The 15,601-nt window shown below is 39.1% G+C and overlaps 1 protein-coding gene across 4 annotated transcripts in view; it reads left to right on the top strand.

Annotated features, from left to right (window-relative positions):
* The window catches only part of CD226 (CD226 molecule), a 61,861-nt gene extending 47,889 nt beyond the window's left edge, over nt 1-13,972 (top strand). For 2 of the 4 annotated variants that reach the window (XM_079785040.1, XM_079785039.1), the window contains exons 5-7: nt 3,275-3,377; nt 7,719-7,776; nt 10,081-13,971. In XM_079785040.1, the coding sequence (XP_079641166.1) occupies nt 3,275-3,377; nt 7,719-7,776; nt 10,081-10,194 (275 nt within the window). In that variant the 3' untranslated portion in view covers nt 10,195-13,971. Of the gene's footprint in view, nt 1-3,274; nt 3,378-7,718; nt 7,777-10,080 lie in introns of all 4 variants that reach the window. The other 2 variants (XM_079785041.1, XM_079785042.1) reach the window with 2 other exon arrangements.
* Nucleotides 13,973-15,601: the final 1,629 nt, after the last annotated feature.

Here is a 15,601-nt window from a genome sequence, read left to right as displayed (position 1 = left end):
AGAAAATAAGTAAGTAAGTAAATAAATAAGAGAGTTATATCTCAGACCTAATAACAAAAAACAAAACAAAATAAAAACGTCACTTAAGTCATAAACACATGGATTTGAAATCCTGTTGAACCAATCAATACACATGCCTTGAAATGCAATGTATTAAATGAGTGAACAGATCTGACTCCAGCAGGTCAAACATTACCAGAAGAGGTGTAAAGAGGTAACCGATTTCACGATACAGAATGCATTGAAAACTTGTATCTATAATTGGGCATTGTGAAATAAGTGGCCATCCTTTTTAGTGGTTTCTACTTCAGTCATTTAATTTAGAGCTTAATAAAAACAATGCCAACTTAATTCTTATGGGTTCTGTGTTCCCTTCTACAAAGTAGCTCTCTACAGCCTGCACGTTAAATATAACAACTAAATTTTGTCAGATTATTCTGTTTTAAGCATGCAAGCCTTTAAATTTTTGAGCTATTTCCCCCCTGATTAATAAAAGCAATATATCATTTAGACAGTTTGGAAAATACCAAAAAGCCTCAAGAAACAATTGCTTTTAATTCTATTCCCTGAAGACCATCACTTTAAAATTTTGGCATGCTGTTGCCTTGCAGGCTGTTTTTCCCCGAGTAAGTTCCATACTTGATTGAGAACTGTTCGATTGTGAATTCTGGTTTTGAAATTTTACTTAACTTTCTATCTATAGTCAGCAGTTTTTCATTTCCTTGGGATTCTTTACACACATCATTCCATTGCCCATAGCCATGATATGCAGGGTGGCCCCTATACCAGCATCTTAGACTTCACAGGAGAGCTGTGAATTCTGGGAGCCACCCAGGCCTAAAGGGTCGGACACTCTGAGGGTGGGGCGCAGCAACCAGGTGATTCAGATGCAAATGAAGTTTGACAACCCCAGCTGCAGAGTCTTGCTGGTTTGTCTACTCTTGGGAAACAGAGATTTTCTTTTTGCTGTTAGAAATGTTATACAGTTTTGAGTTTTTCTTTGGAATAAAGCAATTAATCAAACGTGAAAGGGTGTGACACAGAGACCAATTTCTTTTTCTTTGCAGGTTGCAGCAGTTTTTGCTTCTCAAAGAACTTTTGATGGGCAATCTCACCACAGGCTTCCTTTTATACCAACTTACACTTTAAGAGCCTTTTGTTAATAAGTTATATCTCTCATATTGTCTTATGTACCTTTTTCTCAATAGCAAGAATATGATAAAACAACCTACCAATATTATGTTTATCTTTACATCTCATTTGTAATAATTTGATCTTCAGTTATTTTTCATTTTGATTGCCTCAATCCTGTATATTTATTAATTTTTATAAATGGGAAAGTCATTTCTCATTTAGGGATTTATTTATATTTTCTTATAGTATCTACATAAAAATTCCGATCTCTAGTTCACCCAGATTTTTTTTTACTGTAATAAAGATCTAAATAGCATTTTAAAAATGTAGTTAAACAATTCTCCCAGAATACTGTCAATGAACTTATTGATAATAACTCTTATTTTCTTGCTATGATTGTCTGTTTGATTTAACTTTAGCATATATTATATTCAAATTATTTCAGTATAGCAAGTCCTTTTATAGTCCTGGGTTATAATGCAAAATAACTTCAGGTATTTTGTTTATTTTCATAATGTGCCAAGAGCTTCAAAGGTTAACTTCTTATTTCATGGGGAGAAAGTTTAATTGTTCTTTTTGTAGTTGGAATAATGTATTTTTGCTCTGAATAAATTCCTCTCCTCATCAAATTTGGACAAGTTTATATACTTTTATTCACCTAATAGTTTAAATGAATTTAAAGTATAAAAGTAGTGTTCATTATTTGACTTAGGTTCTCTTTGCAGTAATACTTGCAAAAGAATGAGTGGGTGTTGACTTTGAGCTCTTACCATGAAAAAAATCGCAGCTAAATACAGTGTAGTGAGTTAGGAAGGAAGATATAATCTGTCAGGTTGTTAAAAATCCAGTGAGAAGTGTGATTTCTCCAGTTACTGTGGGATTCCAGAGAGCCGGGAATCACAGGGCCAGCATTGGGGCTCTAATTTCCAGAACCAGAAAGTCGTGCTGTCTCTGCCTTGGCTTATACCCATCTTGCATGTTTGCTGTCCCCAAAAAAGGTGGCAATTAAGACAGCCCCTGGGTTCCAGTTCCATCCCATTCCCAGCAACAGCACAAATGGGTGGAGTTCTTCTGGGAGGGAGCTCTGTGGGTGGCAGTGGGTGAGGTGTGCTGTGGGCAGGAGGACACTTTACAGCTGAAACGTGCTCTGAGCTCACTGGGGTCAAACTGCAGAGGTGATGTCTCTCTAGTAGTTTACTACTCTTGGATATTGTCTCATTCGATTCTTGCCATAATTCTGAGATTTAATCAGAAGTGTCGTCACTGTCATAGTGGACTGATGAAGAAAGGCATGCAGAGAAGGTTAAGGATTTGCTGGAGGTCAGAAAAACACGATAGTGAGCCTGGCTGGTGTGGCTCAGTGTTTAAGCATCCACCTTTGAACCAGGAGGTCACAGTTCAATTCCGGTTGCAGGCTCAATCCCCAGTGGGGGGTATGCAGGAAGCAGCCGATCAATGATTCTCTCTCATTAATGCTTCTCTCTCTCTTTCTCTCTCAGTGCACCCCCCCCCCCCCCTTCTATCTAGTTTGTATCTTTCAAACTAGATAGTGAAAGAACCAGGGTGGGAATTTCAGATTCCTGGACTGTGGTTCTTTCCATGGAAGCAGTGAGTTGGAGTAACACATTTTTTGCTGATTGTTTTTTACCATTAATCCCAACTGAGTAGAAAATAGTTTTTAAACAAAATTCTACGTATAAACATCAAAGTTACATACTAGTACTGTTGTGTGTTGAATGTACTTAATACACCGTACTTAAGTAATCTTTATTTGTATACTATTTTGATGTTTTTTTTTTCTTAAAAGATTTTATATTTGCAATCAGGAGTTCATTAGAATGAAGGGATATCTGTCTTGGGCATACACTCTTTCTATCCTTATTCTTAAGGTGTCAAATCCAATCTTAGAGATCAAGGAACTATCAAAACTCTGTCAGGAGTCCAAAATACTTAGGAGACTGAGTGGAAAATTATCTTTTTCCCTTATCTAATCCTGTGTGTTTTTTTTTTTCTCTTGGATTTGTTGTTTGTTTTCAATTGTGCCTCTATGATGATGGATGTATCTTTTCTCATTTTTCTATCTTCCTTTTTGCTGGCTTTGGCTGAATTCCTAATTTCTACTATAATTTTTTTCTCCTAGGTAAAAAAGACAACCAATATGTCTTCTGGATGGTTGTAGGGGCAGTTTTATCGTCGCTGTTTGTTATCCTAATTGCCACTGTCATTGTCATTCTGTATATCAGGTGAGCATTGTGCCTCCTTCTGAATCTTGTTTACCCTGAGCGATTCCGATGTTCAAGGATCTCTACAATTAATCACACAGCATTGGCCAAGCTGTCTTAGCACTTGCATATGTTTTTCTGAGTGCTTTTCTTACACAAAGGAGAGGAAAGAACTGTTGTAATAGTGGAGGAAAATGGGAGAGTCAGAGTCATTCACTTAAAAATTAGTAGGAGCTGGCCGTCTGCCCCATATTAACAAAACTTTCATATGCCTGATGCCTCCTCTCTGTCTCCTACTCCATTGATCTTTCTTTTCCTTTAGGAAAAAAAGCTGTTGGGTGAGGGTGTGTGTGTGTGTGTGTGTGTGTGTGTGTGTGTGTGGGTGTGGGTGTGTGAGAGAGAGAGAGAGAGAGAGAGAGAGAGAGAGAGAGAGAGAGATTCTGAGAAGTGGAAGGACTGGATCGAACAGTAATAAAGCCTTCACTTATTCATCAGCTATTTCTTTTGGCAGTGGTGAATGAGATGTGATGAAGCACATATTCTAATAAGCAAACAACATTATTTAAATGGCTGTCTATTCTCTGAAACAAACAATTTAGTTGTTCTTATTAAAAATTATCAAGGAAGAAAGAGGTTGGGAGAGGCGATCGTAGAGAGAGCAGGTGGCCACCGGCCTTTTAATGTCCTACCTTTCACGTCCATGGCTCACTTGGAAGTTTCTAGTATATTCTTGGTGGACCCTTTCTTCCCTTCCTAGCTCTCCATGTTCATCCACTCACACGTCTAAGTGTCTGTTGCAGTCTTAGCTGTGATCACATAGGGGTGGATATACTGTGTTCCAACTAAGGTTACCTTCCTTAAGGGAGGAGAAGACCAAGCATTAGATGTCTACATTTGGCATGTCTAGCACAGCATAGACAGACACTTTATATATGTTTATTGGGTGGATGAATCCATCAATTCCCCATTTATCTCTCCTCCGAAAGTTGCCACAGATGCATGGTAATATTACACACACGTGCATGGCTTATTGATTGGATTTCCAGAGGTTTCCTCTGTCTCATCTCCATTTCTCCCCCGCTCTCCCACCTCTTTGGAAGCTCTTATCACCATTCCCCTGATTTTATTCACACTTTGCAATCTGCTCACAACGTCGCCTCTCTTTCTAATGCCCCTGGGTTTTCCTGGTTCCTTTCCTGAAAGCTAAGGCTGGTCATGTCAACATCCTGTTTAAAACCTCCTGTTACCATTCCCCTGTCACTAGAATAAAGGCAAAACTCAATGAGCCCTGTCGTTCTGACTCCAGCCTAATTTCCATTCATATTTTCTCCTTTTCTTACTCCCCCAGTATTGACAAATTTTGTTAAAACTGCAACTTTTCTGTGAACACACTTGGCTCTCTTTCCATTGTCAAGCCACCAAGTGCTGTTTCCTCCACATTTAGCCTTAATCCTGTGGATCATTCAAGGTGTGGTACACCTGTCCCCGTTGGAGGTCTGTCCTGCCTTTCCCTCCCTGCCCAGAGTCGTGGTCTCACTTTCCAGAATCCCATGTGCTTCTCATCTGCTATACCTCACAGGCTGCTCGCTAATTTAATCACATTCACACTTGTCTTTCCTTCTATTCATGATGGCAGCCTGTTTTATTCATTTTTTAGTTTGATAGCATTTAGTGCTAATCTTTCCAAATAATGGATGGTCAATAAGCATTTGTCTAATTAAATTGAAACACAGAACTGTCGTTTTTCCTTTCTCTCTGTCACCCGGATGTCCTCAAAGCTTCCTCTGATCAGAAAACAGCCAGTTGGGTTAAGGAGCCCAGGCTGGGATGTTAGTGACATTGAGGATTCTCTACTGCTCCACCTTGGTGGATAAAAAATGCACCGAGGGGAACTGTGGTCGCAGGAACACTCGGGGGCCCAGACAGAATGAGTGACAGCAGGTCTCTGGAGGGTCCCAGATGCTGGACATGAAGGATTGAGTTTCATGAAAATGCATCACTTTTACAGGAATAGCTAAATTGAACCGTAGACTATATTGTCCCCCTTGGTTCAAAGTGATACAAAGATTCCTGGGCTGGGTTCATCATCGGGCGAACACAAAGGGAAAAGCACTTGTTTTCCCACCTTGTCACTATATCAGCATGTGTCGTCACTGTGGACATGTTTGGAAAAATGATGCCAGGGCCAAACAGTGACCTTCTGAACTCTGTCCTTGCGACTATTTAAAGCACTCGTGTCGCTTCAAATGTATTGACTTGGGTAGAAGGCAAAGTAAATCACAGTGTGCCTAGAGGAAACTGGGTTCTCCCTGCACACCTAGCCCCTAGGGACGGGAGTGCAGAGGCTCTCCAAGCACTTTCTCTGCTCCCAGTTAGATCAGAATAGTAACACTGTCAAGTGATCATGGCTGGCAGAAGTGCCTAGCTCCGTTAAGCATGACAGTCTACATGTGGACACCAGTATTCGTAAGAAGAATTTTAATACTTCACGAGCAAAGGGTTAGACACTTATTTTTACATTTATTGTCAATGTTGATGTTCACTACAAGTAGAGTGTCTGGTCTGCCTGGGATTCTCCAGGTTTCAGCACTAAAATCCCTCACCTCTGGGAAACTTTAGAATCCACAAACCAGAATGGCTCGTCAACCTAGAATACACCACAATGTATTTACTGTCTTTATTTTGCAGATGAGAGGATTGAACGTTAGAGATGCAAATAACTAGTAAATTGCAAAGCACAAGCCAACACAGATCATCTGACTCTAAGCTTCATGTTGTCTTCTCTTCATCACATTGTATATTCTAGTTTTATGTAAAAAATGTATATATATTTGGTCCTATTTGGAACACTTAACTCTATATTATGATATACAAGCCTCGTAAACCATCACGTAACAAAAGAGCAAAGGTCATAGGTCAGTGTCTCAGTTTCCTCATTTGTAAAAAGCAGATAGTCACACCTACAGCATAGATTTTTTGAGCAGTGAATAATTTACATAAAGCACCTAGAAACATGTTTGCATGTAGTACACTTACATGTAAAATAAGTAAATAAATTGTTTCAATAATACATAAGCAAATAAGTAAAAGCACGTAGAATAGGTACGTTTGTGATTAGGTTGAGATGGTGGAGGATTTCATAGCGACTAGAAGACACCATCAGGGTCAACATCCCCCATCTGAACACCTTTCCTGAGAGAGAAACTATCTTGCCTGGTTTTCACAAATTCCATGAAGGAATACTAAGCTCATCTTTAAAAAACAACTCTACATTTTTCCCCTGGCCAATCTTCTTTGTTGTTCAATAAGAATCTTCTTTAGGGAGATGAAAAGGGTCCTCATCTCCCCGTGAAACCATTCTTCACATTTGTATGTAGTTATCTGAGCTAATGTATTCAATTACAGTAGCTTCTTTTCTTCTTTTCCTGTATTTTCTTTTCAAAGATTTCTCTTGAAGTTAGGTTTTTATAGGTTTAATTGGAACCTGGAGAATTTATTTAAAAGCATAGCTCCAGGCTGCCCCGTTGACTGCAACACATGGCCCTAGAGCAGGAGAACGTAGTAGTTAAGAGGGAGGGCTCCAATCTGATGCTACCAATAACCAACCATGTGATCTGGGGCAAGTTACTCTTCTCTTTGCCTCAGTCCCCCAACCTGGTAAATAAGAGAGGTTTTTATAAAAAATGAAATTTAAAAAACGTAACCTATACAGGTGGTTTAGTAAACACCTAGACCAGTGGTCGGCAAACTCATTAGTCAACAGAGCCAAATATCAACAGTACAACGATTGAAATTTCTTTTGAGAGCCAATTTTTTTAAACTTAAACTTCTTCTAACGCCACTTCTTCAAAATAGACTCACCCAGGCTGTGGTATTTTGTGGAAGAGCCACACTCAAGGGGCCAAAGAGCCGCATGTGGCTCGCCAACCGGGGGTTGCCGACCACAAACCTAGACGATTTTATAAAGCTTAATTATATTATCATTGGCATTCAAGAAGTTATTCCATTAGCATTTAAAAGGAAGTTTTAATTGTGGGAAATCAAGTCTGAAATAATTTGGAGAAGGCTATTTATGTAATAACCCACTATGAACCATTCTTTACTAAACTCACTGGTATTAATGACTAGTGTCCACCGGCTGGATATTCATTTAGTTGCTTCTACCATCTGGAAACACATTGGAGAAGGTGGGAAAATGAAAAAAAAATTTGGGTAAGTATGTATAAAGTAACTGTGGATAGCTACTTCAACATATTTAGTAAGGGCATGTGTGTTAGGGCACAGGTGAGGCACATAGAGGATTTGAAATAACATTAGTCTGGAGTGTAATTCTTAATACCTCTATTGAATATGTATTTCCAGGAAGAGAAGGAGACAGAAAAGTGTCCAAGGTAAAGAGTCCCAGGCCACACAGAATAAGGTAAGTTTTCTCAGAGTTGTTATTCTCCCCTCTTTCCTTGTACATCACAAAAGTTTTGTAAACTCAGTTCATTTGGCAATTACCAATCTTCTTCTTTATTCTCATTTCAACAAACTGGCCGTGCATTGCCTGTAATTTAAGTGTCAGTTATTTGATGAAATAGTTATTTTCTGAACTATTCTCTTATTTTTAATACCCTTCAAAACTGTTTTACATTAATACAGATAAAAGAGCAATCACACCAACATAATAATCAACACTGCACATTACCAAAACCTGTATTGGTTTCCTAGGGCTCCCACAATCAAATTCCCACAAAGTGGGTGATTTAGAACAACAGAAATCCATTCTCTTGCAATTCTAGGGTTGAAGTCCAAAATCAAGGTCCCAGTAGGATCAGTTCCTCCTTGGGGTGAGAATCTGGTCCATGCTTCTCTCCTAGTTTCGGCTGGCTTCTGGCACTCCTTGGCATTCTGTGGGTTGTGGCCCCGTCACTCCAGACTCTGCCTCTGTCTTCACATGGCATTCTTCCCTGTGTCTGTGTTTCTATAACAAACCTATTTTCACATAAGGTCACATCATGAAGGTCTTGGAAGAACATAAATTTGGGGGGGACACTATCTGACCCAGTACAGGGCACAATTATGTTTTTATGCCATGAAGTTATTGTGAGGATTAAATTAAACTACATAAATGGTCTGACCTTTTGCTTAATTGATTAATTAATGGATGTCCAGATTATAAAGCTAAAGAGCCTTCCAAGGGGCTGCAGGTGTCTGATGAAGTGTAACCATTTCCTCCTCATTTGCACGTGCCCACTTTTGTTTACTGGAAAGAGTAGAAAATTCCATCTGTGTTTGCAGATAAGAGGAATGCTCATGTCTCCACAATGGATCAAATATTCTCTTTAACACATATTATTCTGTTTAGGAAATTTTGCAATAAAACATTTTCCCCAGTGTTATTTACAATTACATCCATTTCTCTTCGACTTAATTACTTATCATTAAATTCTACCCAGTCAAAACTCCAAGCACTAAAATGTTTCTGACAATTCAATATGTGTGCTTCAGACTTCTCAATAATCTATCAGTTTAAATTTTTCTTCTATGAAGTAGTTACTATTTGCAAAAAAAAACAAAAAAAAAACCACACTTCTTTTCTGAATAATTCATGGCTTACTTTTTTGGCACCAACCACAAAGACTCAAGAAGTCTTACCTTGTTTTACCTGCCACTCCTGCACCAGCTAATCAGTGATCTGTTTTATACAATTTTTGGATTTGTTCTTTGTCCTTAGCTGTTGCCCACTCAAGCCAAAACAAAGCCACAGTTGCTGCTGTGAACTTCAGAGGCAGGAAGGAGCTTTGCAATTTCCTACATTATATATTCAACTTTTTCAGGCTTTTATAGAATAATGGTATTTTGAATGATGATTATAAAGTTAGATTTTAAGCTGATATTAAGATGAAGTTAGACTTACTTCATCTTTTTTTTTTTTTATCAACAGGCTATATAAGTAACAATGACACTTGAACTTGCTTTCTCCTTGAAAACACCAAAGCCACTCAAATGATAACATAACATTATTTTGAAAGTCAATATCAGTTTATTTCATTAATTTATTGTGTTCAGTTGCTTATTTTTAAGCCAGGACACCATGTTCTGTCCTTTAAAACATGGAAGCATGAACAGACTGATGAATCTCAGAGGGAAAGGGGTAGGGAGGCTTAACCAAAGAACCTAAATGCATATATGCATAACCCATAGATACAGACAATAGTGTGCTAAAGGCCTGGGTGGGGGCAGGAGTGGGGGGAAGGAGATCAATAAGGAGAATAAGGGGACATCTGTAATACTTTCAACAATAAAGATAAATTTTAAAAAATAAAAATAAAAAGTATGGCCTCTGATGACATTCATTCAACAGAAATTAATTAATGGGTCCCACAATGGGAAAATACTATACTAGACTTTCCATATAAAAATGAGAATTGTTCTCATCAAAACCCCTGGCATTGGGAAAGGGAGTTTTGCATCTAAAGAGGTGTTTCATAAACCCAGTGTAGCAAGGGATGATGTAGACCAGGCCTCTGTTGGATCTTACTCAGGGCCCTGCAAGTCAAGAATATGATTTCTCATAGAAGTTCAATATGATAAAGAGGATGTTTTATGAAATTACTGGTAATTGTAATAGAAAGTTGACCTCTATTGTAGTTGAATGGAGAAGATATTTGTTTTTGGTGTCTTTGTTAGCTGCTGAAATACAGTGAATTATTGACACCCTCTCTGCCTGTCTTTCTAGGCATCCAACAACTACAGAAGTTCCTTCTCCATCAGCCAACCATCAGATGGTGCAGGAGAGGACATTTATGTCAACTACCCAACCTTCTCTCGGAGACCGAAGACTAGAGCCTAAGCTTTTTCCTTGATCTGATCAAATTTATGATGACTGCTAAATCCATAGATCGTTATACAGTTTCTTCCCACTATTCAGTGTCTACTGTGGATGCCAGTTGACTGAATATACTTTACTTTTTTTCAATCCAAACATCACCCTATTTAATTCCCCAACGAAACAATGGAAAAAGGTTTCTCAGTGCTACATTTACATATAAAATCTCCACCTAATAAGTAATAGAAGCCTATGCACCAATTTCTAAAAACAGTTATAAGATACATGCACAATTTGGGGTGTATTAACGAAACAGAATATGACAAAATGTTAAAGACAATCTCCTATCTATGGGTCTCATCACCTCTTACCTGAAGGGGCAGCTGTGATGGCCTGGAAGCCATCAGAGCCTCTTCTGCTTCCTCCTCCCAGGACTGTGCTTAGGGCACAGAGGTGCCTGTCTGTATTGCCTCCGAGCTACAGTGCAAGGTAACAGGCTGGTGCCCCAACTGCTGCTGGCCTGGACATGAAACCATCGGATCCACCTGCTCTGTTCTCCCTGGTGTTGGTGACCTACATCACCTAGAGAACATTCTTAACAGAAATGTTTCAGTCAACCCGACTCTAATTAGCTTAGACATGAAAGGCAACTTACTGATTCATGTAATGGAGCCATCCGGGGAGGTCAAGCTTCAGGCAAAGGTTATTGACTAAGACTTAAAATGTCGTGTCTGAAATCGACTGTGGGCACAAACCAGCTTCTGGATCCCCTTCCATGGCATTGGATCCACTTCACTGGTGTTGGCTTAACTCATTCAAGCTTTCCTCTTGTGCTTCCAAGATGGCTGTCCACAACTCTTGGAAAAGTCATAATCTTTGTTTCTGTCTGGTAGAGACTTTACTTATATGATAGAGTTCAGGATTTTTTTCAGGGATTTTGAACCCTCCTCAGTCCTGTGGAAATTTCTCTGACCTCCCTACTATTCCTATTCCACCCTCAGCTGTTACCTGGTGAAATTCTATTCATTTTTTTCCCCTTCTGAACATCTTAACAAAGCACTTTCATTGTATTTTCTTTAATGTTATACATAGTTTGCTAGAGTTTTAAAATACTGCCATATGTTATACACACACACACACACACACACATATGTACATATATATATTGTGTGAGTGTACAAACACACACACACACAATTTGTTGTACCTGCTATTCTGGTTGTTATTAAGGAAAGAGATAAAAACAGATCCACCGAATAAAAGGTCAGAATTGAATTAAATTATATTTTAAATCTTTTTTGCAAGGTGCTACTTAGGAAGCAAGATGCTTCCTAAGATTCTTCTTTACATATATAATTTATATTGATATATAATACATTAAATAAAAATCTATTTCCTTTGAATGCCACTATTTTAATATTTACATTAAAGTAACCAATTAAAAGAAATTGCTGTTTGATGAGAGGTTTATTAAATGTCGTTATAGAATGCATAGTTTTGTCAGGGAAAGGATGCATCTAATTAACCTACCATGATTAGGTGTTGATTATATTGTCATCAAAGTGACCGTGAAACATCATTGCAAGGCCTCTATGCGTGCTGAGCAAATGGCATAGAAATGTCCTTAACTTGTCATTATACTTATGGGTGGGAGACAGGTGGATGGGGCTCTCATTTTTAGTTAATAACTATTAGATTCATAGAATGTTTTAAGTAATTCAGTTTATTACTAAAAAACATATACATTTAAAATACGTCAACTTCAAGATAGAGTAAACTAAAAATAATTTTAGCAGGTTTAGTTATTATGTTGGTTTATCTAGCACTGTATTAAAGAAAAACCTACAGCTGCATTGCAATAATATTCCAAATGGGTAGAGTCCACGTTATAATTAGGAAGCCCTGTAATCACCATATGTCTCCTGATTTATCATAATGTGCTGTATTCTTATTTTTTAAAATATATTTTTATTGATTTCAGAGAGGAAGGGAAAGGGAAAGAGAGTTAGAAACAACAATGATGAGAGAGAATCATTGATTGACTGCCTCCTTTACACCCCATACTGGGGATGGAGCCTGCAATCCCGGGCATGTGCTCTGACTTGGAATCAAACCCTGACTTCCTGGCTCATAGGTCGACCCTAAACTATTGAGCCACACTGGCTGGGCACAATGTGCTATATTCTTGTACTGCTTGACTAAAGATTGTAGAATTAAGATGCTTATAAAGTATAGGTGGAGATGTTAAATTGTGAACATGAACTTTAGCTTCTTTCCACGAAAGTGATAAGAAAATATCTTTGAAAAATATAAAATGACATAAACATGTAACACCATTATTTTATTACTAGAGGCCCGGTGCATGAAATTTGTGCATGGGGTGTGTGTGCCCCTCAACCCAGCCTTCACCCTCTCCAATCTGGGACCCCTCAAGAGGTGTCCGACTGCCTGTGGGATCGGGCCTAAACGAGCAGTCAGACATCCATCTCACAATCCAGGATTGCTGGCTCCCAACCACTCGACTGCCTGCCTGCCTGATTGCCCCTAACTGCTTCTGCCTGCCAGCCTGATCACCCCCTAATCACTCCCCTGCCAGCCTGATTGCCCCTAACTGCCCTCCCCTGCCAGCCTGATTGCCCCTAACTACTCTCCCCTGCAGGCCTGGTCCTTCCCAACTACCCTCCCCTGCCGGCCTGGTTGCCCCTAACTGCTCTCCCTGCTGGTCTGGTTCCCCCCAACTGCCCTCCCCTGCAGGCCTGATCGCCTACAACTGCCCTCCCCTGCCGACCTGATCACCCACAACTGCCCTCTCCTGCCGGCCATCTTGTGGTGGCCATCTTGTGTCCACATGGGGGCAGCCATCTTTGACCACATAGGGGCGGCCATCTTGTGTGTTGGAGTGACAGTCAATTGCATATTACTCTTTTATTAGATAGGATCATCATTAGTTTGGCCATTATTGGAATGTAGTGTCCAGAAAGTGTTGATGTTTACATTCATAAGTTAGTATATTTTTTCATTGGTTTGTTCATTGGAATTATTCTAAGCCAAGTCTCTAGGCTTTCATACATTTATCTGAAAAATAAAACAAGTTTAAAAATAACCCCTCTTTTCTATTGCTAGTGCTAGATAGTCACAGGCAGACCTGAAACTTCTAGAATAACTGCAGTGCTTACTCAGGAAATTTTATAAGTGTTCAAGGTTGGTTTACATATTATGTTTTTCCCAGTTTAAAGTACTAACTCTGTTGTAAGGTGTAAGAAAAAATCTAAATCGAGAGTATGGGTGATAAATGTCTACAAAATTTCCCACTTATTGCCTATTTTCCCTGTTTGAATGATGTTATATAGTTACCCTCTTTTAGAACATTTTTCCAGATTTATGGGTAATTTCAGACTTTGGGGTTTTGCATGAAAATGCTTACCTCGACATACTGTATTATGCTGTTTGAATGAATAAAATGCAGTGCCCACGATCATTAGTTTCATTTGCTACCAAAGAATATTAGGCAAGAATTTCTACAGAATAACATAACAGGAAGCGTTAAATGCAGAGCAATGCAAACCAGTAACTTCTCGATGCAGCACTCAGTCCATTTTATAAGTGGGTGCAGTTCAGAGTCAGAATGCTGTGTGGGGTTTTCTACAAAAAATCATTCCCTGCTTTTCCCATTTCCCTTGGTCAAGACAACACATTTCACCTCTTCTGATTGTTTTATTTCTCTCTACTTCTCTGAATAGTATGCTTATATTACTACCAGATTTTTTTTCAATTTTAGGGCATTCTTTATTGATTTTTTGATATCTTATTCCCATAAACTCATAACATGTGAATGAATACCTTTCTCAAATGACCATCTTTCAAAAATATTTGTCTTAAAGTTTGATTGTTTCCATATTTGGTTGTTTTTTTTTTTTTTTTTATGACTTTGTCAACACTCTTCTCAGTTGAATCACATGGTAAAAATAACCGCCTTCTCTCCTACAGAACTTTGTTCCCCACCCAGCATGATTGTTTCTTTTCAGCTGACTATTTTTGTATTTACCATAAGCTTATGTCCGACTCTTCACCAATGGTCTACATCAAGCATGTCAAACTCGCGGCCCGCAGGCCGCAGGCCTCATTTATTTGGCCTGTGTTAGCCTTTGAGTTTGACATGCCTGGTCTAAATGATCTCTGGAGCTTCTGGTGCAACAGATATTCCAACACTTACCTTCCCAGAAAAGTTACTCTAGATCCTTAACTTGGGCCCAAAGCTGTGGTTCTTTCCACAGAGCTGTCATCTTGATATCTCCCTTTATCAAGAAAAAAGAAGAGAGGGTAACATAAGACTTGGAATCAATTCTAGAAAACGTTCAGGTATAAAAGGACACAAAGTCCCAGACTGCAAGTGTGTAACCAAGTGCCCAGAGTGGTGGAGCGGACGAGCACAAGCCTGTTATATCTGGGTTTGTGGCTGTATAAGTTGGCAGTACTGGTTTTAAGCACTGGAGGCTGAAGCAATGTTATGAAATAAGCAGTTAATTTATTTGAGCAATGTGAGTTGTTTGGAAGCAAGTCCAGGTGAGGGACAGAAGCAGCTTGGAAAACAAGGAGAGGCGGAGGATAAAGCACAGCTACAACTCTGACTCCGACTCTGGCTGGACCGGCGCCCATCAATCTGAATGACATCCTCCACAGCACGGTATTGGGCTATCTTAGGACAAAAGTTTGCAAATATTCAGAGGAGTATAATATATGTAGAACAGGTCTCTGTGACTCAAGTGCATATTTTGTCTTATGTGAAGGTTTGTGTCAAGAGAGGAATAGGACATTTTTTAAAAAAGAGGTTTTAAAAAAATTATACCAGACAAATAGCAAGAGATAATTTTGAAATTATGTTGTAGAATAATTTCTTATGATAAAAAAGCAAGGTCTAATGAGAGAGAGAGAGAGGGGAGGGGGGAAAGGATAAGATTGGAGGAGGAAAAGGAGGAGGAGGAGGCAGGAAGAAATTCAGAAACAGCTTTGAGAAAGGACTGGAAACTGGGAAGTGGTCTCTCTAGCCTTCCCTTACCTCCTTATGTCTAGCCGTCTAACCGGCTCCATGTCCTCTCCTAGGGAAGGCCCCATACCCATGTGCTGTCAGCTGCCCCTGCGCCCACCCTCCTCTTCCCTGAAGCATAGCAAAAGGAATGAAAAGGCAGCAAGAACCAAGTGCCGGAGATGTGGCATGTTTTTTGCTCGGTGGAGTAGGTAGTCAGCACTCAATATGTGTTTAGTGATTGGTCTTTGAGAGCATATAATTTAGCAGCCTGACTTCCTAAAACACCCTGATTAATAGGATAACTCATGTTTCCCTGAATGTTTAGCTATTTTATCCAGTTCATACTTAAACCTTTATTTTAATAATTCACCATATCGATATAAAAATTCAGTAACTTTGTCTAAT

This window comes from Cnephaeus nilssonii, assembly GCF_951640355.1.
Source record: "Cnephaeus nilssonii genome assembly, chromosome: 11".
Classification (NCBI taxonomy): Eukaryota; Metazoa; Chordata; class Mammalia; order Chiroptera; family Vespertilionidae; genus Cnephaeus; species Cnephaeus nilssonii.
The sequence above is the reverse complement of the archived record's forward strand: the minus strand, read 5'-3'. Positions and strand labels throughout refer to the sequence as shown.